This window comes from Blastomyces dermatitidis, assembly GCF_000003525.1.
Source record: "Blastomyces dermatitidis ER-3 genomic scaffold supercont1.2, whole genome shotgun sequence".
Classification (NCBI taxonomy): Eukaryota; Fungi; Ascomycota; class Eurotiomycetes; order Onygenales; family Ajellomycetaceae; genus Blastomyces; species Blastomyces dermatitidis.
Window position 1 is genome coordinate 5,261,142 of NW_025544775.1, and position 26,194 is coordinate 5,287,335.

The following is a 26,194-nucleotide window of genomic DNA, read 5'->3' on the forward strand; positions in this document are numbered from 1 at the left end:
TTTTTTTTTTTTTTTTTTGCGACAGTTTCGAATGATCCGCAAGCCATGATATGATGTGCCACTCGGTGATTGGGCCAGCCCCCCCGGATTTTCTACGATGTTGGATATAACTAACGGAGTAAAGGTACGCGGTTATGTGAGCCAGCCCACACTCTCATCAGATTGGCTTATGTGGTTATTTATGTGGAGAGCGAGTTGTGGCCGGGTTAAGGGCTGGCTGCGGGCGGGCGGTGGTGGCTCAGAGTTCCAATTCCAATTCCAAGGTTGGTTGGTTATTTAACTTACGTCCGTCGCAAATGCAAAATGCATCCAAAATCAACACTGTATTTTGTTCGTTCAGCGAGCAGTGACATTATTAATTAGAATCTGAATTCACAGCTTTCTTTCTTTCTCAATCCTTTATCGACGGAGCCTCTGAATCAAAGTCGTTTCAACTGCAGCAGCAAAACCCAAAGCTATTATTGGCAGCAACAACAGCAGCAACAGCAAGCAAGCAGAAGAGAGAAGAAGAAGACGGGCTGGGCGTATTTTACTGGCCACGGATAACTAAGTTAAACTAATAACTAACTAACTTACAAGTCCACAGTTCCACGCACTTTAGCCAGATAGATGCACCAGTCACAGCAGCTTTCGCAGACCTGCTGATGCCCGCTGCTGTGCCATCATATCATCCCATCCAAAGGCCCAAGGGAATCCTGCTAGTTGGGCCGTGGGTGTGCTTTGTGTGCTTGTCCCGACTTGCTTAACTTAGTTACTTACTAGTGTATTCTTTCGTTCGAACCCAGGCGCCGTTTCTCTTCTCCTCCAACCCCCCCCCCCCCCCCCCCCCCCCGCGGCATCGTGTATCATCGCAACCCTCCAACAACTCTTGCACATGAACTGCGAGTGCCTAGACAGACATCTGGAGAAGAATCGCACTGGCTGCCTGATCTCCTTGATTATTATTATTCAACACGCCCTCAAGCCGCGTCCACGCGAAACTGTGACTGCCGCCTAGCTACTAAGTTAGTTAACCGATAACATAGCGTGTTTGGTTTTCGCGGTGTGGTGTAGTTAACTCAGGAACACTGACGCCGATGAACTATCGAACAGGCAAATAAATGCGGACAGAGCTGGTCGAGATCGCGGATTGAGTGACTGTTTCCTGTCCTTCTCTCTCCTTCTCGATTCAAGGCTTGATTGACATACCTACCTATCCAGCCCAGCCTCCACTCGGCGCCCAGCGTTATCTTTTTGACTTCGTTTGCCGGTCGCATAATGGTTCGATAATTGGCGCATGCCGTTGTTGGAGTCAACCGTCTGCCAATCTCCGCTCGAGCGCAATCGAACTCACTATACACACACCTTTTCTCAGCCCTTCGTGTCGGAATATTCTGCGTCGCAACCTGGGAGGAAACTCTTTCTGAGTGCTCAAAAGGAGCCCAAATGTCCATGATGGCGCCCGTCCGTCTTGAGGAACTGGACAACGTCTTTGATGAACACCCTTCGCTAACCGCCTCGCTTGAGGACTTCGAGGACTCTTCCCGCCCTTCACCCCTCCTCGATCTCCCATCTCAACACTCGGGATTCCAATCTGAAGATACCAATGACCGTGACCCAGACACAGATATAGACTCTAGCATTGACGATCCCTGGTCACCCCCGGTGTACCAGCAACGGAGATACCTCTTGCAACAGCAACACTTTCCCCCAACACCTGGCAGCGCTTGGTATCGGCACCAACCGTATCTACGTGACAAACCGGATTTAAAACCGACATATGATTGCAGCCCTCTGCGGTCAAGAGAAGTTAGTCCGCAATATGAAGACGCCCTTGAGAAACCTTTGGTCACTGGAGAAGATGACCCCGCTGACCTGACGATACCTGCAAATATACCCTTACCCGTGGGCGCTGAGTCACCGCAGAAGGGCAGGTCGCCTAGCCCTGCGCCTTCGATAAAGCTCGAAGGGAAAGCCCAGGGAAAGAATGAGAGTAATCCTAATAATACCAGTGATCAATTCGATCTATCACCCCAGGAACTTACGTCGGATTCTTTTACAAATTGTAATACATTTTCAATTTTTCCTTGATTAGAATCTTTGGCTAATATTGACGCCATCTACCTATTTTTTTTTTTTATTTTTTTTTGTCCGGTTGTAACCCTTTCTTGTGCTAACTTAGTATATAGATATCCGTTTCGCCGTGCGTGCGGAAGTTCAGCACCGGGAGCCCTTCGATGCATTCTTCAACTATGTCAGCCAAAAAATTGATTCCGTGACCAAAAGCCGCACAAACACCGTTTTATCCTTCCTAATAGGCATTATTTCCTTCGTAATTATCCGTGCTCTTTTCCTCCCTCCTATCCCCCTGCCCGTCCCTGATCTGGTCAAACTTTCCGGCCTCGCGCGCTCCTTCGAGCCATTGATATACTACTCCGAAAATGGCGTCCAACAAATCGGCGCATTGCAAGAAACCGGAGTCGCCGTCTGGGATTTGGGCGAATCTGTGCGTGGCACAAATATGACAAGCGCCCCAGTCATCGTGCGGCAGCTAGACGAGCTCTCCGAGTCCCTCAAGACCCTCTCTCTAGAACTAACCCGCTTCTTCGCCAATGTCGATGCTGACATCGACTCCATCCTGATTGTCATGGACTGGGCAAAACGTGAACTGGAAGCCCTCTCTTCGCAACCCGCGCACTCCCTTCCATCTATCTTCTTCGACAACTTTCACTCCCTCCTTTCGCGTCTCGGCGCGCTCGAAACCGCTGTAACTACATCCCCAGACGGCAGCAAATCGCCCCTCCCTTCTCCTACCCGCCTGGGCTCTCTCATCACAACAATCTTCGGCACAACCCGCTCGCAGCGCACCCACCGCACCCTCACTCACACCTTCACCGAATTCCTCGCCGTGCTCGAGGAGTCTATAAACAGCGAACTGACGCATTCGTCCGCCCTCTTCGCCCTTTTCGAGTCCATAGACCGCCAGTTCCTGAACCTCCAGCGGACGGTTGTGCGCGAGTCGGACGCGCAGGAACGTGCGGAGGGTGAGATGCTCTCATCGCTGTGGACGCGTGTGCTGGGCCCCAACGCCGCTGCGCTGCGCAAGTATGAAAAGAACCGCCAGCTGCTGTCGTCGGTGCGGCAGCGGACTGTCGCCAATAAGCATCTTCTGATGGACCATCGCGGGAAGCTGCTGACCCTCAAGGTGAATTTGGAGACGTTGCGGAGGAAGCTGGTTAGCCCGCTGGTTAGGAGGAATGATTCGGTCGGTTTTGGGCTGTTAGGGGCCAGCGGTGGAAGTGGTAGTGGCGGGGATAGAGAGTACATGGGCAGAGGGGTTGGAAGTAGTGCGCAGGGTTCGGTGGAGTTGGTGGTTGAAGGCCAGATTAAAGGGCTTGAAGGTGCTTATGAGTATTTGAAGGGGGTGAGGGAGAGACAGAAGGCAAAGTTGATGGAGATGGTTTACGGGGCGGGCAGTCGAAGGTCTGGCACTGGGGCGGGAACGGGCTTGTTGGATGGGCTTTCGGGAGATGGGGCAGGATTGTCTGGCACTGCTGGAGCTGTAGCTGGGGGCGGCGAAACATGATCAACCTTTGGGCTAAATTTTGGATCACTCCCTCTTCCATTTGATGTATTCTCTTCACTTTAGTTCGTTCCTTTTCGTGTCATTTCCTATGTTTTGCGTTTGGTGTTCTGTGAGGGCTGTTTTTCCGTTCTTTTAAACCGGAGCCGGAAGGGGAGGGGGGGGGGTTGAATATTTTTTGTATTTAGGAGTGAACAAAGCGAAAACGATCTGAATTCGTGATTATCTCCCGCGGTCTTTCATCCTCTTCCTATTTTCCTTCTACTAAATAAACACATCATGGTCAATATCTGCTTGATTTCAGCCCCTACGCATCGAGACATCGTTAGCTCGAGTGAACTGTTATCCGCTTTCCGAGACCAATTAAAACCTATACATATATTGCATTCCTGGCTAATGTACCAAGGAATGTCAGTGTGATGCCGCACAGTAGACGCCCATGCCATGAATGAAAACGAGAACCAGTCACGTATCGAGTGAGCTGTCTGCTTCCATACTAGGGAGATATATGATGTGATACGCACACGCTATGGACAGATTGAAGCCACAGGTATGATATACGGAAAAGAAATTAATCTTGTTCCAATCCAGCCTTAATAAATATAATACATAATAATAATATCGGAAGAAACGAATGCCTGTCTAAAACCGTTCTAGGGAGGGGGGAAAAAAAAAAGAAAAAAAAAAATCGACCTCACAATTTTCATCTGGCATGCTTTCAATTCTCGAGGAATATCAACATAACATAAAGTTGCTCCGAGATTAAAAAGCCACTGAACTCCCAGCACACTGCGTTGGTCTTTTATATTAAATTCTTTTTGCTTAGATTTTTTTTCACATGTATGTGACGTCTAGGATAAGAAGATATTTTACACCATGATCTCTCATGAAATTCGAGGGTCCACAGTGGTACGGAGGTTGGCGACCAAAGTCGCTCAGCGCATAAGGGGATCAGGCGTAGAGCATGTGCCACGAACGAATAGGTCGTTCGCGGTGTAGCAACCTACCCAGGGGGCGGACGAAGTTATATATATCCTTTCAGAATCGCGCTCTCCGCCTACATTCAGTGAAAGGTTGGTGTTAGCATTTATATATATATATATATATATATATTTGGACCAAGACATTAAAGGAACTAGAAGGGATTTTATTAAAACTCACGTTCAAGATACTACTGCCTGATGCACCTAGAACTGTATTATGACTGAGAGCAACGAACTGAATGTCAAAAACCCCACTATCATCTTCCCTAATCCTCCCTACGCTGCAAGCATAGCCCGCTTCGGTGTCTCTATCGAGGCGGGGCTGCGGCCTGTCCACATCATCTAGAACATGAATAGCCTGCCTTGGCGCGGAAGGGCACCCTAGCAGTTGAACCTCTGATTTGTACTCTCTCAACGCATCGCGGACCTGGCTCGCGGTGGGTGCAGGGCGATTTACGAAGCGTAAGGATGCACAGACGGTATGGCCGTCGAGCACTGGGACGCGGTTGCACGCAACGGAAACTTGGAGGGGTTGTTGGTCGCTGAACCCAGCGAGGTCTGGGTTCAAATTGCCTAGAATCTTGCGTGATTCGGTGGCGATCTTGCCCTCCTCGCCAGGGATGAAGGGTACAATGTTATCGAAGATGTCCATGCCTGACACAAAATTCAGTAAGACAATTGACGAAAGGGGTCATTCTGCCCACCACTGTGACGATATATGTATGGTACTTACTGCTGACGCCAGGATAGCCTGCTCCTGACACAGCCTGCATGGTCACCATGCTCACTGACTCAATAGGGCCAAACTTTTGAATAAGTGCCTTGGCCGGAATTACCAGTCCCACGACCGCACAATTTGAGTTACAAACGATCAGTCCCTTGTCAAGTCCATAATGCTTCCTTTGCGCCGGAATCACATCGATGTGCCCCGCGTTCACCAAGGGCACCACCAGGGGTACTATAGGATCCAGTCGATAATTCTTCGCATTGGAAAAGACAGCAAAGTTTGCCTTGAGAAATGCCATCTCAATATCACCAGCAGCAACAGGATCCAGGCCGGAGAAAATGATATCACAGTCTGAGAATTCAGAGGGGGCACAGCGGCGGACGGTCAGGTCTGCAACGCTGGCAGGCATCGGCGACGCTTGTTTCCAGCGCACGGCATCGCGATATTTCTTACCCGCTGACCTCTCCGAAGCACCTACCGCTACCAGTTCGAGTAAGGGGCTTTTCTCGAGCAGGAGGATGAAGCGCGTTCCCACTGCGCCGGTTGCTCCTAGGACACCTGGGAAGGTATTAGCAACGCCCTCGTACTTTCACATACAAAGTGACCAGAGAAATGGCCTTACCGCATCGCTTTTTTGACGGAGTTGACATGTTATAGCGCGATTGGGCTATCAATATTCGAACCAATGTATTGACAATATCAAGAAGTCCGAACCCGGAGGCGTGGGGGAAATATATGACTCGACAGAGATAACGGCGAATATATATTCCGGCGGGGGATACATAGCTAACATTACAGGGACTTGGCATAAGTTATACGAATTTCACATTCTCTTGCTATCCTATTATTATTATTGGCAGCTTCAAGGATCCCAGTCGCAGTGATTGAAGATGCTCAATACATGGATACTAGATTATCGACACTAGCAAAATCTGAATCCTCGCACTCGAGAGCGCAGGCAATTGCTTCAGCGCAAACGCAAATTTTATCCTCCCTAGCAGAGTGCAAACGCTAATGTCACCACCACCACCACCAACTCGGCCATGAGATTTAAGGGATGGGATTAATGAAGCTATGAAGCTTGATGGTCGGCAAAAACACATGACTACATCATTTGCGAAGGAGTACGAGGGCACTGCAGGTGTCTTGAGACGGGGCGTCCGGAATAGTTGATCGATGTTCACGACCTCTGTGATGCCAAATCTGAACCATTGTGAGAAGAACAAAAAGAAAAGAAAATTCGCCAATTCCAATGGGGGTTTCCTCAAGGATGACAACGGCCAATCCGATATCTTGTGAATCGGCATTGTTAGAGTTGTGGCATATTCTTCAGAAACCATTTTAACGGGTCAACAAACCGGTGGAACTCCCGCATCATTAGTTAAAGATCTTTATTTATTACGTCACAATATCTTCATCAGTCTCAACAAAGCTTAAAAACCCTGGCATATGACTCTACCGACTACAAGGCTTGAAGCCGGCGGAAGTGGAAGGGATAAAAAACAAGGCACCACCAATCCACGAGGAACCGGTAGGGGGATTGGAAAACTGGGCTGCAATGGTTTCGAACTTGGTTGGATTGAGGCCAGGCTCCGGCTGGGGGTGGTGGGACAGAACTGCCTCGTGGCCTTTGGAACACACAACCCCCCAGGAGGAGCTTTTCGTCCTGTCTCCTTTGTGGTACAGACCAGAAGAGAGCGAATAATGTATTTCAAACAGTGTTGCCGGAATTCTCCACGTTGCTACAACCCAGTCATCAGGCCTAGAGATGTGACAGGGGTGGCGGTCCATCGGACACCCCCGCCATGCTGGAAAAAATGCTGGGGAGAACTTCAGGATGGGGAAATTTCGCGCCCAATTGAAGAGGGCAGATGCAAGGGGCGGTGACTGGGCTCTCAGGTGCGAGCTCATCCAGAGGATTTGGAGCAGAAGGAAATCTGCAAGCCACTCGAAAGCAGTAGCATTAAATAACCTGCCAATAACGGTACGTAAAAATATGAGCTCATCTATCATTATGCTCAATGCTCAATTCTGGTTGGTCCAGAAAGAAGAATTGAACCCAACAAACAATACGGATGGATTAGATCTGCTAGTATTTATTATGTTTCGACTGACATACCATATGGGCTGCTAACTATCATACCATACCGGTGAGTAGTTAAGAACTGTTGTAGTTAACGTTAATTATCAAATGCTGTCAAAGGTGAAACATTAGTAGTAGGCGCACAGGCAGCGTTGCCACAAGCCAGCAACCCGATTGGCCTGAGGCCTTACGCATAGTAAGAACTCCGTAAATTTTCCGAGTTCCGGGGCTGGCTGTGGTGCTTGGATAGTGACACTGGGGAGGTCTTTGCGCTTGACACGGCTTGGCAATTGAGCTGACAATGATTGACATCGCTTGGAAGGCGAGCCCTACTGGCTGCTGCGAGATGTTTTGGCGAGCGATGAAGATCTTTTGCTGTTTCCAACTGTTTCCAGCCCTGGATGGCCTAAATCAAACCCGCGTGGGCAAACGTGGCTAAAGCCGCTAAAGCCGCTAAATACACACTGCAATCTGTCACTTCTGTCACTCTGCAACATTTGCCTGCCCAGAAGGACGCTTGCCCAGGCTTGCTCCCTAATTTTCCCGGGCTTCCAGGCAGGACTAGGCCCCATTCCGGGCTCACTCCGCTAACTGTTAGCGGTAATACGGGTAGGTAGAGCGTGCCCGGCGGCTGACCCCCATCCCCACCCCACCCACGTGAAAACCTTCCATTTTCCAGGCCTGGATTGGATTATTCTAGTTATTCTTCTTTTTTCCTGCATCAAACAACTCAAGGCGGGATCAGCTTTTAATCCTCTCCAGAAAGACCCTTCATCATGCTCTACAATTGCATATTTAAAATCAGGTTTCCTAGTCTGTCTCTCGTTTTGTCTCGCCGTTCCCCCCCCCCCCCCCTTTTCCCCTCCTCCTCTCAATTGATCGTCCTCATTTGACAAATGAACAATAATGCCATTGTCGTCGTTTAAATGTTCCTGTATCTGTACATAGTAGTATCATGAAGTTCGCGAAGTAAGTTGAATGCATGACACCTAATTGTGATGGTATTCAGAAAAAACCTTTTGTTTTCCATAGCTTCAGTTATCTAGTTATAACTAACCAATTGCTCATTATAGGGAGCTCGAAGAGGATTTAGTACCCGAGTGGAGGGCGAAATACTTAGATTATAAGGTATGCAAATGTACAGTACATACATATACCCAGAGCGTAACTACTTCCACTTTTCTTATTGCTCCTAACACAACCGTTGCTTCCTACTATATAGGCTGGCAAAAAGAAGGTCAAGGCAATTTCTCGAGCTCTTCGTCATGCTGAACAGCAATCTCCTTTTGCCCACCGTAGACGGCTCAGCCAGATCTTCCAACATGAAGATCGCCCCAATTTCGATTTCCCTCGATCGCACTCCCTCTCGCATCAAGTGTCCCCCTTGGCTCGGGGACAGAAATCCCCTGCCTTCCTGGAACGGCCTGAGCCTGCTCTACGCGATCCCAGCCGTGGAAAGTATGGGGATACGCTATCGGTTGTCGTTCCAGAAAGACGCCCTCTGAAGTCTCCCGGGTCCCGGTTCAATGAGCAGCCTGGCAGTTACGGCAGCATTGTAACATCAACCCCGCAACAGGTGTCGCCCTCAATTCCTCCTTCTCTGGAACTTCCGGGCCCTGCCTTGGACCTAGAGGACCCTCATTCCCGTCCAGGAACTTCAGTTCGGAGTATGCCGTGGTCGTCCGGGGTGGATGCTATACAACCCATAAAGGCTGCCGGGGATGCTGCTGATAATAATGGAACAGTGGAATTGACAAACACTCACAGTGAAAACTCTACCTCCACCAACCCCCGAGGAGCTAACAATGCAGGCCGGCTAAGGGGTCATTCAGTTCCTAGCCGAGTGCTAAATAGCCAAAAAGCTCGCTTAAAAAATGTGTTTACTTCTAGGACTCACAACGACCATACAATGATGCGTGGTCCTGTTGATGCTTCCATGGCTCTCAAACATAAAGAATCGGAATTTTTTGCCTTTTTGGATAAGGAGTTGGGAAAGATCGAATCGTTTTATCATATGAAAGAGAAGGAGGCCAGTGACCGGCTTGTAGCGTTAAGGTCACAGCTGCATCTGATGAGAGATACTAGAGTCGCGGAAACTAGGACCAACAAGCGGAATCTCGAGGTTAAAGCCCGGCTCGTTGCTTCCAAGTCTGACACTGCTGCTTCCGTAATGAAATGGAAGACTCCTCTGGGAGATAAACTAAATAAAGCACGGTCAAGAAAGACTTCGAAAGCAATGGAACAACTTGCAACTCCCTCTGGTCCAGTACCAATGAGTTCCCACCCTGATGAGCAGCGAGATTTTGTCCGCCATGAAGATTTATATGATGTTTCATATCGGTCTGCCAAAAGGAAGCTGAAAATTGCTTTGATAGAGTTCTATCGTGGTCTGGAACTCCTTAAGGCCTATGCTGACCTAAATCGAAAAGCGTTTCGCAAAATGAATAAAAAGTACGACAAAGTTACCAGCACACGCCCAACCGGTCGCTACGTTTCAGAGAAGGTGAACAAGGCCTGGTTCGTCCAAAGTGAGGTCGTGGAGAATCACATGGTGTCCGTTGAGGACCTTTACACACGCTATTTCGAAAGAGGGAATCGTAAAGTGGCTGTTCGCAAGCTTCGTGGCAAAACATCAAGAACTTATGATTATTCTTCGAACGCCTTTCGAAATGGCTTAATGCTTGCTGGTGGTGTTGTCTTTGGTGTTCACGGCCTGACACATGCCGTTCGCCGGCTGCACTATGGGGATCCCGAAATTCGCCTGTACACCGCGAACTTGCTCCAGGTTTGTTACATCGTTGCTCCCGTTTCCATTTGGGAATTTGCTAATTTTCAAATTCAGATATACGGTGGGTATTTCCTTGCCGTCTTCCACTTTCTTCTTTTTTGTCTGGATTGCAAAATTTGGGGCGCATCTAAAATCAACTATGCCTTCGTTTTTGAATTCGATACTCGCCATGCTCTGGATTGGCGAGAGCTGTCGGAGGTAATGTATAATAATCTCATACATTTGTTTTCATCGTCAATCTGCCAGCTAACCCGCGATATAGTTACCTTGTTTCTTTTCCCTATTACTTGGAATCACTTTATTACTGAACTTCCGCTGGGTGAATAGCGCGTACATATACTGGCCTATTCTTTTAATAGGCATCACCCTAATTATATTGCTTATCCCAATTCGTTTGTTCTACCATCGAACTAGACGATGGTGGGCCTATTCAAATGTGAGTAGTTTAGGGGGCCGATGTAGCCCGTTCCGTCCCTGTTTAGTTATGCTAATAATACACAGTGGCGGCTTTTACTCGCGGGTTTCTACCCTGTCGAGTTTCGAGACTTTTTTCTGGGCGATATGTACTGCTCCCAGACATATGCCATGAGTGTAAGTAGTCTTGAATTAAATCGCATACGTGGAAAAAGCTAACAGACACCAAAGAACATTTCATTATTTTTCTGTCTATACAACAAAGGATGGGATAATGCACCGAGGTGCAATTCATCACACTCACGAGTGATGGGCTTCCTTTCGACAGTTCCATCTATCTGGCGCTCCTTCCAATGCATCCGACGTTATTTAGATACTAAAAACGTTTTCCCCCACATTGTAAACCTTGGAAAATACTCCTTCTCAATCCTCTACTACATGACCCTCAGTCTTTACCGAATTCACGAAGTGGATCAACTTCGAGCCATCTTCATAACCTGTGCCTGTATTAACGCTATCTACACCTCTATCTGGGACCTTGCCATGGACTGGAGTCTGGGAAATCCGTACTCCAAACACCCCTTCCTTCGGGATTCGCTAGCCTTCCGTCGTCGCTGGGTATACTACTTAGCAATGGCCATCGACCCTATCCTCCGTTTCAATTGGATATTCTACGCCATCTTCCCCCATGATTATCAACACTCGGCCATCCTTAGCTTCATCCTCTCATTCTCCGAAGTATGCCGACGAGGAATGTGGTCTATTTTCCGTGTCGAGAACGAGCACTGTACAAACGTTGCCCGGTTCCGCGCCTCACGAGATGTTCCACTTCCGTATGAAATCCCATCCCCATCTAGGGCCTCACTTGAGCGATTAGAGGAGCAACACGATCCCTTACAGCAAGGGAATTTGCTGGAGGATTCCCAGACTGCGACCGGAGTCGACCTCGAGAATCGGCCTTGTTCGATTCGACAACGCAAGATGTCAACTCCACCGGAGCTAACACGGACGCTGTCTCGCGTGGGTACGATGCTTGCAAATGCCCACGCACAGGATTTCGAGCGGAGAAAGCAGCCAGGGATCCTCAATGATACCTCCAAGGACGAACTTTCGCCCTCGCGCCATGTCAGGGAAAATAGTAGCACGGATGAAGAAGCCGAGGAAGATGACGAGGAATATGATGAGGAGAACGATGAGGAACATGAGTTCCAAGATGCTGAGATGCGCGTATCATGAGCGGATTTACTTGATATATTTCTTGATTCTTTTGAATGGCTTCTATGCCTTTACAAAAAGTTCCTGCTAATGTTTGATGATGATGACTATATTGAAATCTTTTGTTGCCCTCTGGATATAACAACATTGGCATATACTTATCTTCAGACATACTACACATATACACATAGATTATACACTTAGATATATTGGTTAAGCAAAATACATACCAGTTGTTACATGAAACAGCTTCCCCTACCTGCGTATAAACGATAATCGATCAGCGCGTTAAACAAACCCTGTCTACCGAGGTTTATCCTGACGGCGGCTAAGCTTTTTCGGCAACGCGGCAAAATATTCTTCCGCCTCCTCCTCCACGGCTATTTTGGCGACATCTGATTGGTCGGAAATGGCATCATCACCTGCGTTTCCACTGGGTGGAACCATTCTTGGCGCCAGCTTACTCAGCCGGAATTTTTTTTTTTTTTTCTCTTAATCCTCAGCTTTGTTCCCATCTGCTTCTGTTCAACAACCTCGATCCCTCCATGTCCTCATTCTAGATATAATTTTGTCTTTGTCCCGTTGATATACATCGCCTTAGCGCTGTCAATTGCCAATTTGTTTCGCAGGATCGACCAATAACTTGACACGATGGTCTCCGCAAACATTAGGACTAATAACAAGGGCCCTAACAAAACCCCTCAATACCGTCAGTATAACACCAGTTATCTCCCCTCCTATCGGTCTCTGGCAAAAAAAATTTCTGTTGAACAGCTACTAAATCCCGTAGAGAGAGTCGCTTCGCAACCTGAGAACCCCTTTTCCGCCCTCATCACCGACCAATCGATCGCTGTAATCCCTTCTTTCACCCTTGAATCCGGAGTCACCCTACACAATGTTCCAGTCGCATATACAACAAGAGGGACCCTATCACCCTCGGGAGACAATGCGTTGGTCGTATGTCATGCCCTGAGCGGCAGTGCAGACGTCAGTGACTGGTGGGGCCCATTGCTCGGTGGCCCTGGCCAGGCTTTTGATATAACCAGATTTTTTGTGGTTTGCCTGAACAGCTTAGGCAGCCCATACGGCAGCGCGAGTGCTGTTACATATAAAAATGGGGACAGGAACAAAGGCATATACGGCCCTGAATTCCCGTTGACAACGATCAGAGATGACGTGAAGTATGAGCTGAGCAGTATCCAACGACTTTGACTTTTTGTGATGATAAGTGGCTGACAAATTTCGCTTCCAGAATCCACAGACTTGTCTTGGATGATCTAGGAGTTGGGCAAATCGCAGCAGTGGTAGGAGGCTCTATGGGTGGGATGCTTGTTCTGGAATATGCATATTTTGGCAAGGACTACGTACGGAGTATCGTGCCAATCGCCACTTCAAGTCGCCACTCAGCATGGGGTATCAGCTGGGGCGAGGCGCAACGCCAAAGTATATACAGCGACCCGAAATATGAGGACGGCTATTACTCCTTCGAAGACCCCCCTGCAAGCGGTCTGGGCGCGGCTCGCATGTCCGCTCTGCTCACCTATCGAAGCCGAGATTCATTTGAATCTCGTTTCGGCAGAAATGTCCCTGACCCCTCGAGAAGACAAAATATCAACGGCATGGCACGCCTCCCCACACCCCCCAATGAGCATCTGGCCGTTCATAACGATGGCCACAAGAGTACCCGACCCCTGCCACCAACGCTCCCATCGACGGACGATACAGACCTAGAATCCCACGCGATGTTCACCGACCCCCAGTTCAATGGCACCACGCTTTTCTCCGCACCGGACTCTCCTTCCTCCACAACATCTCTCAAAACTGGCAATCGCCCAACAACTTACTTCTCCGCCCAGTCATATCTGCGATACCAAGGGCAGAAATTCGTGAAACGATTCGACAGCAATTGCTACATTGCAATCACACGGAAGCTTGATACCCACGACGTCTCCAGACACCGAGTCGACCCTAACTCCAAAACCCCAGTAAAAGATGCCCTCTCGCAAATCCAGCAACCGGCACTGGTCATTGGCATTGAAAGCGATGGCCTATTCACATTTGCTGAGCAGCAGGAGATAGCAGATGGCATTCCAGATTCGCGCTTAAAAAACATTAATAGCCCCGAAGGACATGATGCCTTCCTTCTCCAGTTCGAGCAGGTTAACCGCCATATTCTTGAGTTTTTCAGGGAAGTCCTGCCCGACATCATGAGTGCGCCTGGTGAAGATGCCAATGGTGTTGTAGCCCAAGTGGGCAAGCTGACGAAGAGTAGCACCTTTGGTGAAGCTGAGGTGGAAGATATAACCGCTTGGTGATTTAACATATTGCCTTTCATTTTTCATTTTTTCTTTTATCTGTAAATCTATTTTCTAGATTACATACATTTCTCGATGACGTTCTACGATGTATCATTTTATTTATGCTTGGGCGTTCATTTTTGGGCGGTTGTTTTTTAGACGGCATCCAACTGCTGTGCGTTTATGGCGTATTTCCCTGCTTTCGTCTTCTTTTATTTGTCGTGTTCTCATGCACATACCCCCCCTGCATACATCACCGGCCTTCACATGCTCAGCTGTAATTAATATATTCCCAGGCGATTCAACAGCCTTCTCTCATTCTAACTAATCCCTAACAATACACTTCCTCGTATTTTCACCTGACTATCCCGGAATGACCTTATATTAAATATCGGACCTTCTATGCAGCAAAATACAGGTGTAGCAGCAGCCCTCAATCATGCTACATAACTATTACAAGACTCCTCAACAAGTATGTCTATATAGCTCCTTTCTTTTTTTTTTTTTTTTCTCCACACTCACCTTGGGGTGTATCTAAGCAACAGCACTGACTTCGATAGTAATATTATTACAGGAAATAAACTAGCTGTTAAAAATCCGAGTTATTAAAGGCCAAAGAATGAAGACCTCATACCACTTGTGCCAAGAAGCACAAAAGGAGAGCAAATACAAAATAAGAGAAGCAATACACTAAATAAGGGACCGAGACAAGCTTAAGTCGATACATGATGCGCCACCCCCAGGACGCAACCCGTTGGAACGAACCCTCAGGACCAACAGTAGTCTGCGTCACAGTATATGTGGTAAGTCCACCCAGATCCGTCTGACAATAGTCCACCTCTGAAATGGTTTAGCCGAGACGCCTTCTGAGCAATGCAACCCGAAATGAGCCTGGCCATCATATCCGTGCAGACCTTCGCATTGATCCGCCCCGCTTTCCCGTAATTGATGATTTCGATGCCCATCGGGACAAAGGGCAACGGGAAGTTTTTCCATGCGTTTTGGAACCAGTAGGTATTTTCCTTCTTGGAAGAGCGGCGCGTGAATCGATGGCCGTTGTTCTGATGGCAATATTTCTTTGTAACTTCATAGATGTTCTTCCCCTTGATATTATCCCGCTTCTTGCCAGCCTCTCGAATGGCATATCTCCCGTTGGCGGCAAACTTGTGCCCCTTGTATCTGTGGTCATAGCAATCCAGAGCGGGCCCCCCACGGGCGCTGAGGCCGAGTTCGGTTGGACTAAGGATGGAGGGAATACTTTTATCAGCATCAATGTCTACGCATGAAATGACAGACTCGAAGCTTTGGCTAATGACGGAAGACTAGAATGATAGAAGAGGAAGGGGGTCAAACGACGAGTTGAAAATAAAATGATATGACACATACTTGGGCAAAGCCAGAGTGCTGGTAAGAAGCCCAACAAGGGTCATCAGGGTGAGGGAAAGGAACTGAAGAAATGATGATCAGCTTCAAGCAATATCTTTATTATTCTAATATAATTGATCCATTTGCGTACCTTCATTGCTAACTTTCGATTCTACTACAGGTTCCAAGATAATAGATATGAAATGAATGTCCGATCACTTGGTGGGAAAGGAGAGATCAACCACTGCAAGTGTCAAAAGCCGAAGAGGAAATTTAACGAACAAAATGAGAAATGAATTAGGTTGAAGGAAAGAAGAAGAAGTAGAAGTAGAGCCGGGGGGATCATTCATTTTTATATGCTCAGCTTTGCTCAACCCTTTTCTAGGCTTATGTGCTTTGCAATCCAGCTTCACCACCCCCGGCCGCTAAAATTCTTTTGAAACAATACTACGCTGTAACTACCCGCTGTTCTAAGGTGCATGATACTATACATACCATTTTTAAGCTTGTCTTCGCAGAAGCTCTGGGTCGTAGGGTCTATACCGTCTTGTCAGTCAGGTCCTGCATATAAAACTCTCCGAGAAGGAGATGTAAACAATTACAACCGACTAGACGTTTCAAGAATGAGTGGGATTGATTGAATGTAAGCTCAATCCCTGCCTGCTCTTTTAGTCTTTAGATGGGCGGGAATATCAAGTTGGCTACGAACTCATGGAGGCATTGGACCGAGACCAGCGGCAAACGGTCAGCGGGGTCAGAAGCTTCATCTTGTTTTTAATACGCATCTGCATTCATCTGATAGTCCTAGACAATGGTTTTCCTTGAAAGTGTCAAAGGGAGAAAAATCAGGTTCAGAATGCCGTGTAAACACCTGGAGATGCTGTACAGTACATTTGCAGTACAGTACAAGGAAAATGCACATACTGGGAGTATTTGCTCACTAGTAACGGCCTACCTTATACAGTTTAGCTTCACGTAAAATTGGCATTTGGGGGCGTATTTAGAGTAAGTCATTATAAGCCACTGTCATGAGCTTAGCGCCATACAACCTTCCTTATATGGTTAGACCACTGTTAAACCTGTTTATTACATAATCTGAATCTGAATTGGATAGGTAATTTATTTGTAATATATACAGAATCAATACAAAATCAAAATTACAGACAGACCCCGTTCTATTTAGCATGAACTGTACGAAAGTGGAAATAGTTTGCGCCTGTAGCATATTTAGGGCTTTCTTCTAGCGCTGCAGGGTCCCTCCAGTGCAGTGCTAGAATTCAGGAGGCAAATTAGTCTTCCGTACCGACACAAAAAAAAAATAAAAAAAATAAGGGTTCTTCTGGAATTGCAGACGGGCCCTGAAGAAACAACAAGCAGGAGCGGTATCTGAGAGCTTATAGAGTCGTACAGGACTTATGTAATAATTATTAAATGTATATGTACATGTACATGTACATGTATGTAGTACATCGATAACCTGTCTCTACAGTACACCCAGCTTAGTGACAAGATATGATTGCTCCATGTACCCTCTATAGAAGTACGATACAAACAAAATCAAGAGCATAGGATATAGACGAGGAGCATATCCCCTGAGAATGCAAGAAACGAAAGAAATTCAGTGGTGTCGGAGGAATTCAGCATGTGGCTCATAATCAGCGACTGAGAACAACAAGAAGACTGTGGCCAGCGTAAGGAGTACATGGACAACTGCAACTTTTGCATGCAACTTGACATGGGCCATGTTTCTTAAGAAGTTCGTAATCTTCAGTCAGGAGTTGTGAGTGTTTCCACGACTCCTTTGCTAACTGCAGGAGGAATCAGCCAAAATCTCACGCGGTTCAGATATCCTTAACTACATGTATGTACTCCGTACAGTACCTCCAGGCTATTATTGGTGTTTGTCAATGAAGAGATCACGGCTTACTGTATAATAATTATTTCCTGCCACGCGGCCGATATTTTCTGAGTCTTTACCCATTTCCGTTGAATGGTCTGGCATTACTTTCTTAAGCCAGGGATTCAGCACCACTACCACCTGCACGGCTCTGTGGTTCGTGATTGCATTATTTAACCGATGAGCAGACTTTGGAGATAAAATAGCAAGAAGCACAACAAAAATATGCTTTGCTCTCAGACATGGATGCAGCTATCTCTGCTACATATCGTCTAGAGTTCAGGGGACTTTGGAGTCTCAAGGATTGATTGGCTCATATATTCAATGTTGCCATTCGAAGTTCGTTATCTCCTCCTTCACTGGGATTTTAGAATTAAGCTGGCTGGATAGTTCAACTCGGACAGAGAAAGATTGTGGCATTTCAAGAGTAGCTCTGTTAGACGCGTTTTCAATTAAATTAGCACCTGGTCAAAGGAGAGAGAAAGCTATCCATAGAGCTCACAGTCTAAATCAAAGTAATCTGTTAGGCTTCACTTTCAATGCAGATACAAGCAGATAAGAATATGATTGGCATCGGTACCACCTGCATATAGAAATCGATGTAATAATGATATGTAAAAATGTCCATAATTTTGCATATGTTAACCAAACAGATACATAAGTGACTTCGAACCTCGGGAGGGCTTCAAACTGTAAGTTCTCCCCCCTCCCCCCCCCCCGCGCAGGAAACAGTGCAAGAATTATCATACTTTGCCAGCAGGGGGAGATTATTCCGATAATAATGAATTCACCACCTCCCTCCGGTCACCTAAGAGTTTTGTATATTTCATCCCTTGAGGGAATCTCTTAAGAGTTCAATCCGGTATGGAGGAGTATACGAATATATAATATATCCTGCCGGGCTCAGCAAGGCACAAACTAATGATAATGATAACGGAACAGCCTGCTGTGAGCAAGGGCAGCACTCGTTCGTGTGAGTGAATATAGCAAGTAAGTCAGGCTAATATCACAAAAAGCAATGTACTGTGGTTCAAGTAAAATTGTCCTGCCATACGCTGTAGTTACTGTACTACTACTGTTAAGTACATTACACATAGCGGATTATCTTATCTTATCTTATCTTATCTTATCTTATCTGGAGCCTCAAAGTGTTCGCGGACAAATCGGATGAACCGAGCACAAAAGAAGAGCCCCTCCTTCGCCAATAAAGGATAAAAGACCACTTCAACATATAATATAACATAACAGATGTCGTCAAAAACCATAATCGTCACTGGCGGCTCACGCGGCATCGGCCTCGCAGTGGCCCACTACCTACTTCGTCTCCCGGCCTCCCACAATTTAATCCTCCTCGCCCGCTCACAGCAACCCCTCCAGCAACTACAGGAGCAATACGGTGCTAACCGCGTGGTGATCCTCACGGGCGATGTCGCCGGGCCACATTCATCCTCCCCGCCATCTCCGTCGCTACCTGAGCGGGCGGTTGAGGTGGCCATAAAGACATTTGGAAGACTGGACGGGCTGGTGCTTAATCACGGAACGTTGGGGCCTGTGACGCGGCTGGTGGATTGTGAGTTGAAGGAATGGAGGGAGGGGGTTGAAGTTAATTTTATTAGTGTACTTGGGTTTGTGAGTGTCTTTTGAATTTTATTTTTTTTATTTTTTTTATTTTTATTTTGGGGGTGATGGTTTTGTCTGCGATTCGAGTTTGCGGGTGGTGCGGGCTGTGGTCTTACAACTGGGGGATATTTTACAAATGAAAAAAAAAAAAAAAAGGAAGGGAAGGTCTGGTTTGAAATGAATTTACAAATACCTTACGTTCTAACTCTACCGATATACAGCTAAAAGCCGCAATCCCACACTTGCGCAAAACTCATGGTAAAGTAATCTTCACCTCATCCGGTGCGGCGACATCGGCAACGACGGGCTGGGGATTATACGGCTCCACCAAGGCAGCTCTGAATCATCTCAACATGACCCTCGCGCTGGAAGAGCCCGACATCACATCCATCTCCATCCGACCAGGGATGGTCGATACGCAGATGCAAGAGGAGCTTCGAGAGAAACACATAGACGTCCTAGGGCCCGTACAAGGGCGGAGGTTCGTTGATGCTCACAAGGAAGGCAAGTTGCTCAAACCGGAGCAACCGGGACATGTTATTGCGAGGCTTGCGCTTGATGCTCCGGGAGGGTTGAGCGGAAAGTTCCTCACGTAAGTGTAGCTTCACCTATATACCAGGGAAGTACTGAACGTGCTAACACTGAATTAGCTGGAACTGTCCGGAACTGGCAGCTTTTCAAGAGTGATCGAATCGATTTTGGATGCTAGTGCAGTGCATTGGATTGGCTAATCTATGCTGTTTTGACGGTGTGTGATCGCGGAGTCAGGTTTGGAACCACGCAAAAGGTTCCTCTAGTAGGATACCGGACGCATTGTCGGTTTCGCCCGAGCCGCGCTCAGACTGTATGTCCATTTTCTTACATTTCTTGCTAGATCTATCTTTCTGTATATATACAAGATCCGAGTCATTCTGTACACGCTCGGTAACTTAAGCTCAGCAAAAATATGCTGGTATACTTGCATAAATTTATCATTCAAAATCATTCAAGTCATATCTCATAGTAATGTCATGCTTTCGTCGTTTTACGCTTCTTTGATGTCTTGCGAGTTGTCTTCTCACTCTCATTATCACCGGGAGATTCACGCTCATTAGAAGCATCGAGACCATCATCTGGAGATCTTTTGCCAGGCCCCCGATTTACTGAAGGGTTGGAACCAGAGGGATCCCCATCATCCGAACGCGGCCCAATGCCCTGCTGCTTTGTTTGAGCTTGGTGTTTTAATCTGTTGAACGCCCTCTCCATCCTGCTTCTCCCATCCGGTCGTCGATGTGGAGCAAACGCGCCCGCCCCTAAAGGCCCCTGGAAGAAGTTGGTGATATTCGATTGAGTGCCCTCCTGTTCTCTACGATTCATATCACGAATCACTGGAACAAGCACCTCATCCGTCCTCTCTTGACTCCATCCGATAGTAGACATTAAAAACTGGCGTAGAGCATTAAGGTCAGGCACGCCCCATTGGAATGCTGAGGGATCAGAATCTACCTCAGGTTCAAGATATGCGGAATCGATACGTTTGTCAGGAAACCCTGGAGGGAGGAATAGCTTCGTAACATTTTTCTTGAACTTTTTGCGAAAAGCAGAGTGGCTGTCCTCTGGGAGTTTAGCACCCATTTGCACTTGAGACCACCAATCCCTAAAGTCTTCCAAAGTCGGAAATTCCGTGAGGATTTCAAGAGCAGTAACGGGGCCTACGCCAGGTATTCCTTCAGTATAGTCACTCCCCAGCAAGTGAGCAAACTGAATCAGCTTGCTGCGATCCAGATTATATTCCTTTTCGAGGTCGTTGCTAAGATAGCATTCCACAAACTTGACGGTGTTGAACATGTTCTTGTAAACACGAGTACCGCCGAACAGGAAAATATCGCTATCGTCAGTCACAACGCCGTCCACCAAGCCCAATGACAACAGCTCCGCACATTGAGCTTCTGCTTCCATAGGAGCAGTGATGTAGGGAAGCCCGAAAAGTCTAAGCAATTCTTGACACTCTGAAACCATAATGTGCGAGACTTCATCAGCGTCCCGTCGGTCTTTCTTTTGCTGCGAACGTAGCTGTCTCAATTCCTGCTCATAATTGAATGCATTTTCTGCCTGGCTTTTAGAATTAAGAGTAGATGCAAATCGAGCATGTTCTTCGGCTTCCTTTTGCAGCTGGTGCATTAATTCATCGTCCTCGGGGTCTGAAAAATCGTCACCATCATCATAATAACGTGTAGAATCGTGGTGTTGCGCTGTATAATTCGAGGCATCATAAACGTCTGTTGTTGTCTGCGCCGCCTCGGGAGGGTGGGCAATTTCTACATCCTCGAATTCTGGGCTTGGAGATAAAACCGCCCGCTGCACTTTCATTTCGGGGTGGGATTTCTCGTTCTGTACAATATTTTTGGAATTGGTCTCGTCATCTGTAGGTTCCGACTCGTAAGATTGTTCATTATCATGCTTGACGGAGTTAAATTTATCAGCCTTTGGCTCAGCTGTATCCTCTTTTTCCATGTGCTCGTGGGCAGGTTTAGACGGAGTGTTCGGAGTGGCTTCGCGACTAGAGACCGTTGATGGTGAGGTTCTGGAATTAGAGTCCTTGACGGGAGCAGGAGCGCTATGCCCCTGGGTATCTCCACCTAGGGTCTCAACATCGATTGTCTTATTCCCCTGAGAAACATCCTCATCAACATTGATAACTTCCACCTCTTTGGCTTTTCCAAGAATATTATCGCGTTGTCTTACACGATTGTTAGAATCAACACCACCGAATTGGTCATCGATTTCTTGATCAATAAAGGGTTTCTCTGCAAGTATGGCGCCGAACCATGGTGGTAGGGGCTGGGCTGTCTTCTGGGCTTTCGGCGTGGTTTTCTCAAAACCACCAGCCTCGCCATCCGCTTTGGGGACGGTGCGTGAAGTAGTTGGCTTGCTAATTTTCAAAGATTCAAAGGGTAGTGGTCCGTCGAAGGGATTGGGAATTGGGGTAGAGGATCCCATATTCATCGCTTTAGACTTGGACAATGCGGCAAAAAAATTCATATCCTCGTCATCGGTAATATCCTCGGGGTCGTCATGATCAATTGCCTTCTTAGTAGGTTCCTCGTTGCTGCTAGGCCCCGATGGCCCATTTAAGTTAAGAATGTTTTCGTCGTTGGGCGATTCCAAAGACATTTGGATTGCCAGTCGGATATCGTCGTTGTCAGAATAATCTTGACATTCCGAGTCTTCAAAAAGTGTATCCTGATCCTTCGTGCTTTGAGATATTTCTGGAACAAAGAGAGGGTCATGTTTTGCGTTAGTCTGGTCGAAGGATACATCGTATATCTGATCCGTTGCGCGGTCTGCAATTTCCCTAGCGTGCTCGTTAAGAGCCTTATCGAAGGCACCTTTGTCAAATACAGGTAGCTTGGGCAACCTGTTGAGTCCCTCAATAGGAACATCCTCAAATTCCTCATCGTCATCTTCTAGGACATTATTCTCATCAGACAATAATTGCTCCCCGTACTCTTCAACATCAATGGGTTTGTTACGCTGACCCTCGTCCCTGTTTCCCAACACCCCTAAAGCCCAACCTCCCTCCACTCCGTTATTTTTAACCAGTACATACTCCTTGCCTCTCTCGCCAGCGATTCTAGCGCTACTGCCTATCCCGTATAAAGAGTCATCCTCGGTCATACCGCTAAGATGCATCAATCTCTGCGTTAGGTCATTCCGCTCTTTCACTCGTTCAATTTGGAATCTCGAGAAAGCCATTCTGTCCGGAAACATAGTATCCAGTTGCTCTTTCGAGTAGCCCATCCGAAGCCTACTCCTTAACCTTGCTGCATTCAGAATATTATAGCGATCACTGGGAGGCAAGCTGAGGAAAAACGGACTATTAAAGTCGATCTTCGAAAAGTCATACAGGCTAATATCTTCCCCCGAGTGGAACTGACGTGCATATTCCTCGAGTTCTTCCTGGGACATGATCCGAGGATCGTTCGGGGCACCCATCTCAGCAAGAGAAACATCCAGGTCAGGAAGATGATAAGCATCCTGTTTGCGGAAATGCCGGTTCTTTTGTCTTTCTTTAGGCGTCATATTTAGTTCATCCACATACACCAAATTCTCCGGGAGGGGCTCCTCAGCTTCATTGTTGTCAACCCTCGTGCGCCTCTGCAACTCTGCTTCCTCGGCTTTTCTCTGGATTTGAACAGCCAAAAGCTTTCCAGCAGTTCTAGCTGCATCTTCTCTTCTTCCTTCTCTTCTTTGCTTCCTGGACACAATTGTCTGTCGCTTCAGGGCTGGCGCACCCCCATCGAAGACGAAAACAGGTTTGATACCGAAGTAGAGTAACTTGCATATTCGCTGGAAGAAGCCGACGATATGAGCGTTCCGAAGCGCGTTTCCTTCCCGATCGCGCACTGCCTTTAGAAACTGGTATATCCATATCGATGCATCAACCGCAAGCCGCTTTCGGTTCAACGTTTCTATCTTGATAGGCCTAGCGCATGGTTTGACCACTGTCCAGAGGCCGGTAACACCCATGATGAATGGACCGCGGACTTTGCATCAGTTCGGGGCCACACAGGTAGTTACGCATTTCAGCAGTTTGCTATGACGCCATGGTAAGTGCGGCCATTTTTTGGAGAGCTTTTGCAGGTTGGGGCGCGCCGAGTCACTGTCGCCTGCGCCACCAGCAGAAAAGGCGCGAAGCCATGTGACTTTATCTCTCAACTTCGCTAGTTACGGATTATATGATTATCCGTTGGAATGCCGAAACAAAAATGGACAGCCGGGCTTGGCGTTGAAAAGTACTCCGTACACACGGCTATCTTCGGCGGAGGTCACGGGATACCCGCTCGGCAAACAGCTGGGAGCCGTTGGCTGTTTATAACCACCAGGACAGAAACATCCGCAGCCCCCCAGACAAGATGACCGACCGTCTTCTTTCTTCACTCTTTAATTCCTCATATTGTTAGAAAATGGTAGCATTTTCCCATAACGCTGCACGAAGGCTGCTAAGCCCATTGTGCCGTCAACGCCTGTACTCAACACACGCTCCCTCCCCTTCAGCACATCTTAATTTGCCGATCAACTATGGCACAACTTCGCTCCTACATCACTCCCCGTCCACATTACCCTCCTCTACAGAATTACCAAAAAGTGGAGCTACGAAACGAATAAACCTTTACCAGTCTATTAATTCAGCCCTCCGGACTGCCCTGTCAGCTTCAGACCAGGTCCTATTGTTTGGGGAAGATGTTGCCTTTGGAGGAGTATTCCGCTGCTCTGTGGATTTACAAACCGAGTTTGGGGCTGAGAGAGTATTCAACACCCCCCTGACAGAGCAGGGAATTGTTGGATTTGCAATTGGTGCTGCTGCCGAAGGGATGAAACCTGTGGCGGAAATCCAGTTTGCGGACTATGTGTACCCTGCCTTTGACCAGCTCGTCAACGAAGCTGCCAAATTCCGATATAGGGAGGGAGCAACGGGGAGCCATGTTGGCGGACTCGTGGTGCGAATGCCTTGCGGAGGTGTAGGGCATGGTGCTTTGTATGAAATTCTCAATTCTCTGCCCTCGCCAGTAAATTGGTATCAACTAGCTAACATAGCTCGACAATTGAAGGTACCATTCTCAGTCTCCGGAATCTCTTTTTACTCACATCCCAGGTCTACGAGTTGTCATGCCACGATCACCCACTCAAGCGAAGGGACTTTTGTTATCTTCCATTCTCGAATGCAATGACCCTGTAGTGTTCATGGAACCCAAGATCTTATACCGAGCAGCAGTGGAACATGTCCCTACCGAAGCATATACCCTCCCACTTGACAAGGCCGACGTAATCAAACCAGGGAAAGATCTAACAATAATATCATATGGACAACCTCTTTACCTCTGTTCCGCGGCAATTGAAGCAGCTGAGAAAGCTTTCAAGGGTGTCAACATTGAACTTATAGACCTTCGCACCCTTTATCCTTGGGACCGGCCCACAATCCTAGAGAGTGTCCGGAAAACTGGACGGGCAATTGTTGTGCATGAAAGTATGCTGAACGCCGGTATTGGAGCAGAAGTGGCCGCCACCATCCAAGAAGGCGCATTCTTGAGCCTAGAGGCCCCTGTCAGCCGTGTTACTGGATGGGATATTCATCCAGGCTTGATCTACGAGAGGTTTAATATGCCTGACGTTGCAAGTAAGTGAACATTCATTTCCGCAAAGATGTGGTATTATCTCGGTTGGTTTACTAACATGGCGCGCCTAATAGGGATCTTCGATGCGATTAAGAAGACTCTCGAGTACTAATTTCTGAGCACTTATGGCTATGTGCACCCACCCATTTAAAAGGCCGCTGAATGCAGTGGCAGAACGCTTTGGAGGAGTGTTTTCTGCCTTTTTCCGAGCAGCCCCATGGTTTTGCCTGGAGGCGCTTTTCCTCCCGGGTGCTCACGTCTGCACTATGCAAAGGTTCAATATTCTGGGCCATTCAAACTAGCTTTTTCCGCTTGATATATTCACTTTACGCCCATCATCTCTCCAGGCCACTTTGCCTTGTTGAATCTATATTTTATATAACAGCTTCGTTTGCTAAACTTTTATGAACACTTTCCTGAAGAGATGCGTGGTTTGGTCCAAAGATCTATACATAGTTGTTTAAACTTGTAGCCTAGATAATAGAGCAATGGGATATATACTTAGATATGCTAGGTAGTGTATAGATCTCTAATTTCTACAAGTTATTTTTAGTAGGCGAATGTGACGAATTATGCAATTATTTCCTATGTACGGAGTAGATCACCACTCGACGTGCATACCGGATCATTCTATCTGCTTAGTACGCGTATGACCATGGGCTCTGAAAATTTAACGATTGCAGGTGACAATCAAGGTAGCCCATGGGAAAAATGCTGTCGAGACCAGTCCACCCAGTACAAAAAAGCACTGTGATTGCCGGTGATCAGAAAATAAACATGAGCATCGGGATTTCCTGGGCGCCAAGAACGCGGACATACGGCAGTCTATAGTGACTTGTCAAATGGCTTTTATTGTTTTTTCAGTGTAAAGGCCTAATTCCACATAATACTGATTTTATAATCACGCACCAATTTCACTAGTCCTAATGTAGTTAGTATATTATTATATATGGTTTAGTCAGTCTTGGCTTTAAGCTATGAGCTTCACCCCACAATCTCTCAGTATATACGTAATTCTTTGTGCTGGGTGCGGAGGGGAGAATGTGAAGGGATTGAGTGCAGAGGGGAAGGGAGAGAGGAAGGAGGAG

At 47.2% G+C, this 26,194-nt stretch overlaps 9 protein-coding genes across 11 annotated transcripts; 5 read left to right on the forward strand and 4 right to left on the reverse strand.

Annotated features, from left to right (window-relative positions):
• The first annotated feature begins 73 nt into the window (after positions 1-73).
• BDCG_01945 (uncharacterized protein) lies at positions 74-4,001 on the forward strand. The gene is made up of 3 exons (XM_045417493.1): positions 74-1,004; positions 1,093-2,044; positions 2,169-4,001. The coding sequence occupies exons 2-3, from the start codon at positions 1,426-1,428 to the stop codon at positions 3,563-3,565; spliced, it is 2,016 nt and encodes a 671-aa protein (XP_045274283.1). The 5' UTR covers positions 74-1,004; positions 1,093-1,425; the 3' UTR covers positions 3,566-4,001.
• Positions 4,002-4,231: 230 nt separating this feature from the next.
• Positions 4,232-5,943, reverse strand: BDCG_01946. Of its 2 annotated transcripts, XM_045417494.1 has the most exons (4): positions 5,895-5,943; positions 5,279-5,830; positions 4,724-5,199; positions 4,232-4,619 (listed from the first exon to the last, which is right to left on the reverse strand). In XM_045417494.1, the coding sequence occupies exons 1-4, from the start codon at positions 5,920-5,922 to the stop codon at positions 4,587-4,589; spliced, it is 1,089 nt and encodes a 362-aa protein (XP_045274284.1). In that variant the 5' UTR covers positions 5,923-5,943; the 3' UTR covers positions 4,232-4,586. The 2 variants fall into 2 exon arrangements, with proteins under 2 accessions (XP_045274284.1, XP_045279858.1); XM_045417495.1 differs by lacking the exon at positions 5,895-5,943 and having other exon boundaries at positions 5,279-5,884.
• Positions 5,944-6,180: 237 nt separating this feature from the next.
• On the reverse strand, positions 6,181-7,927 carry BDCG_01947 (uncharacterized protein; the record flags this gene model as incomplete). Its single annotated transcript, XM_045417496.1, has 6 exons — positions 6,181-6,564; positions 6,631-6,661; positions 6,732-7,244; positions 7,421-7,437; positions 7,500-7,761; positions 7,821-7,927. 6 exons carry the CDS (start codon positions 7,925-7,927, stop codon positions 6,181-6,183), a joined length of 1,314 nt encoding a protein of 437 aa, XP_045274285.1.
• BDCG_01948 (signal transduction protein Syg1) lies at positions 7,655-12,053 on the forward strand. Its single transcript, XM_045417497.1, has 7 exons — positions 7,655-8,324; positions 8,429-8,483; positions 8,578-10,140; positions 10,198-10,341; positions 10,406-10,579; positions 10,645-10,734; positions 10,789-12,053. Exons 1-7 carry the CDS (start codon positions 8,311-8,313, stop codon positions 11,791-11,793), a joined length of 3,045 nt encoding a protein of 1,014 aa, XP_045274286.1. The 5' UTR covers positions 7,655-8,310; the 3' UTR covers positions 11,794-12,053.
• Positions 12,054-12,133: 80 nt separating this feature from the next.
• Positions 12,134-14,720, forward strand: BDCG_01949 (homoserine O-acetyltransferase). The gene is made up of 3 exons (XM_045417498.1): positions 12,134-12,481; positions 12,563-12,953; positions 13,025-14,720. Exons 1-3 carry the CDS (start codon positions 12,424-12,426, stop codon positions 14,085-14,087), a joined length of 1,512 nt encoding a protein of 503 aa, XP_045274287.1. The 5' UTR covers positions 12,134-12,423; the 3' UTR covers positions 14,088-14,720.
• On the reverse strand, positions 14,405-15,909 carry BDCG_01950 (uncharacterized protein). The gene is made up of 3 exons (XM_045417499.1): positions 15,586-15,909; positions 15,456-15,517; positions 14,405-15,308 (listed from the first exon to the last, which is right to left on the reverse strand). Exons 1-3 carry the CDS (start codon positions 15,589-15,591, stop codon positions 14,837-14,839), a joined length of 540 nt encoding a protein of 179 aa, XP_045274288.1. The 5' UTR covers positions 15,592-15,909; the 3' UTR covers positions 14,405-14,836.
• Positions 15,910-17,491: 1,582 nt separating this feature from the next.
• Positions 17,492-23,601, reverse strand: BDCG_01952. 2 transcript variants are annotated; one of them, XM_045417501.1, is made up of 2 exons: positions 17,834-23,601; positions 17,492-17,764 (listed from the first exon to the last, which is right to left on the reverse strand). In XM_045417501.1, the coding sequence occupies exon 1, from the start codon at positions 23,458-23,460 to the stop codon at positions 19,960-19,962; it is 3,501 nt and encodes a 1,166-aa protein (XP_045274290.1). In that variant the 5' UTR covers positions 23,461-23,601; the 3' UTR covers positions 17,492-17,764; positions 17,834-19,959. The 2 variants fall into 2 exon arrangements, with proteins under 2 accessions (XP_045274290.1, XP_045279859.1); XM_045417502.1 differs by having other exon boundaries at positions 17,741-17,764; positions 18,081-23,601.
• Positions 18,447-20,855, forward strand: BDCG_01951 (short-chain dehydrogenase/reductase). The gene is made up of 3 exons (XM_045417500.1): positions 18,447-18,960; positions 19,173-19,543; positions 19,602-20,855. The coding sequence occupies exons 1-3, from the start codon at positions 18,580-18,582 to the stop codon at positions 19,636-19,638; spliced, it is 789 nt and encodes a 262-aa protein (XP_045274289.1). The 5' UTR covers positions 18,447-18,579; the 3' UTR covers positions 19,639-20,855.
• BDCG_01953 (2-oxoisovalerate dehydrogenase E1 component, beta subunit) lies at positions 20,931-26,081 on the forward strand. The gene is made up of 3 exons (XM_045417503.1): positions 20,931-24,469; positions 24,543-25,108; positions 25,181-26,081. The coding sequence occupies exons 1-3, from the start codon at positions 23,898-23,900 to the stop codon at positions 25,216-25,218; spliced, it is 1,176 nt and encodes a 391-aa protein (XP_045274291.1). The 5' UTR covers positions 20,931-23,897; the 3' UTR covers positions 25,219-26,081.
• Positions 26,082-26,194: the final 113 nt, after the last annotated feature.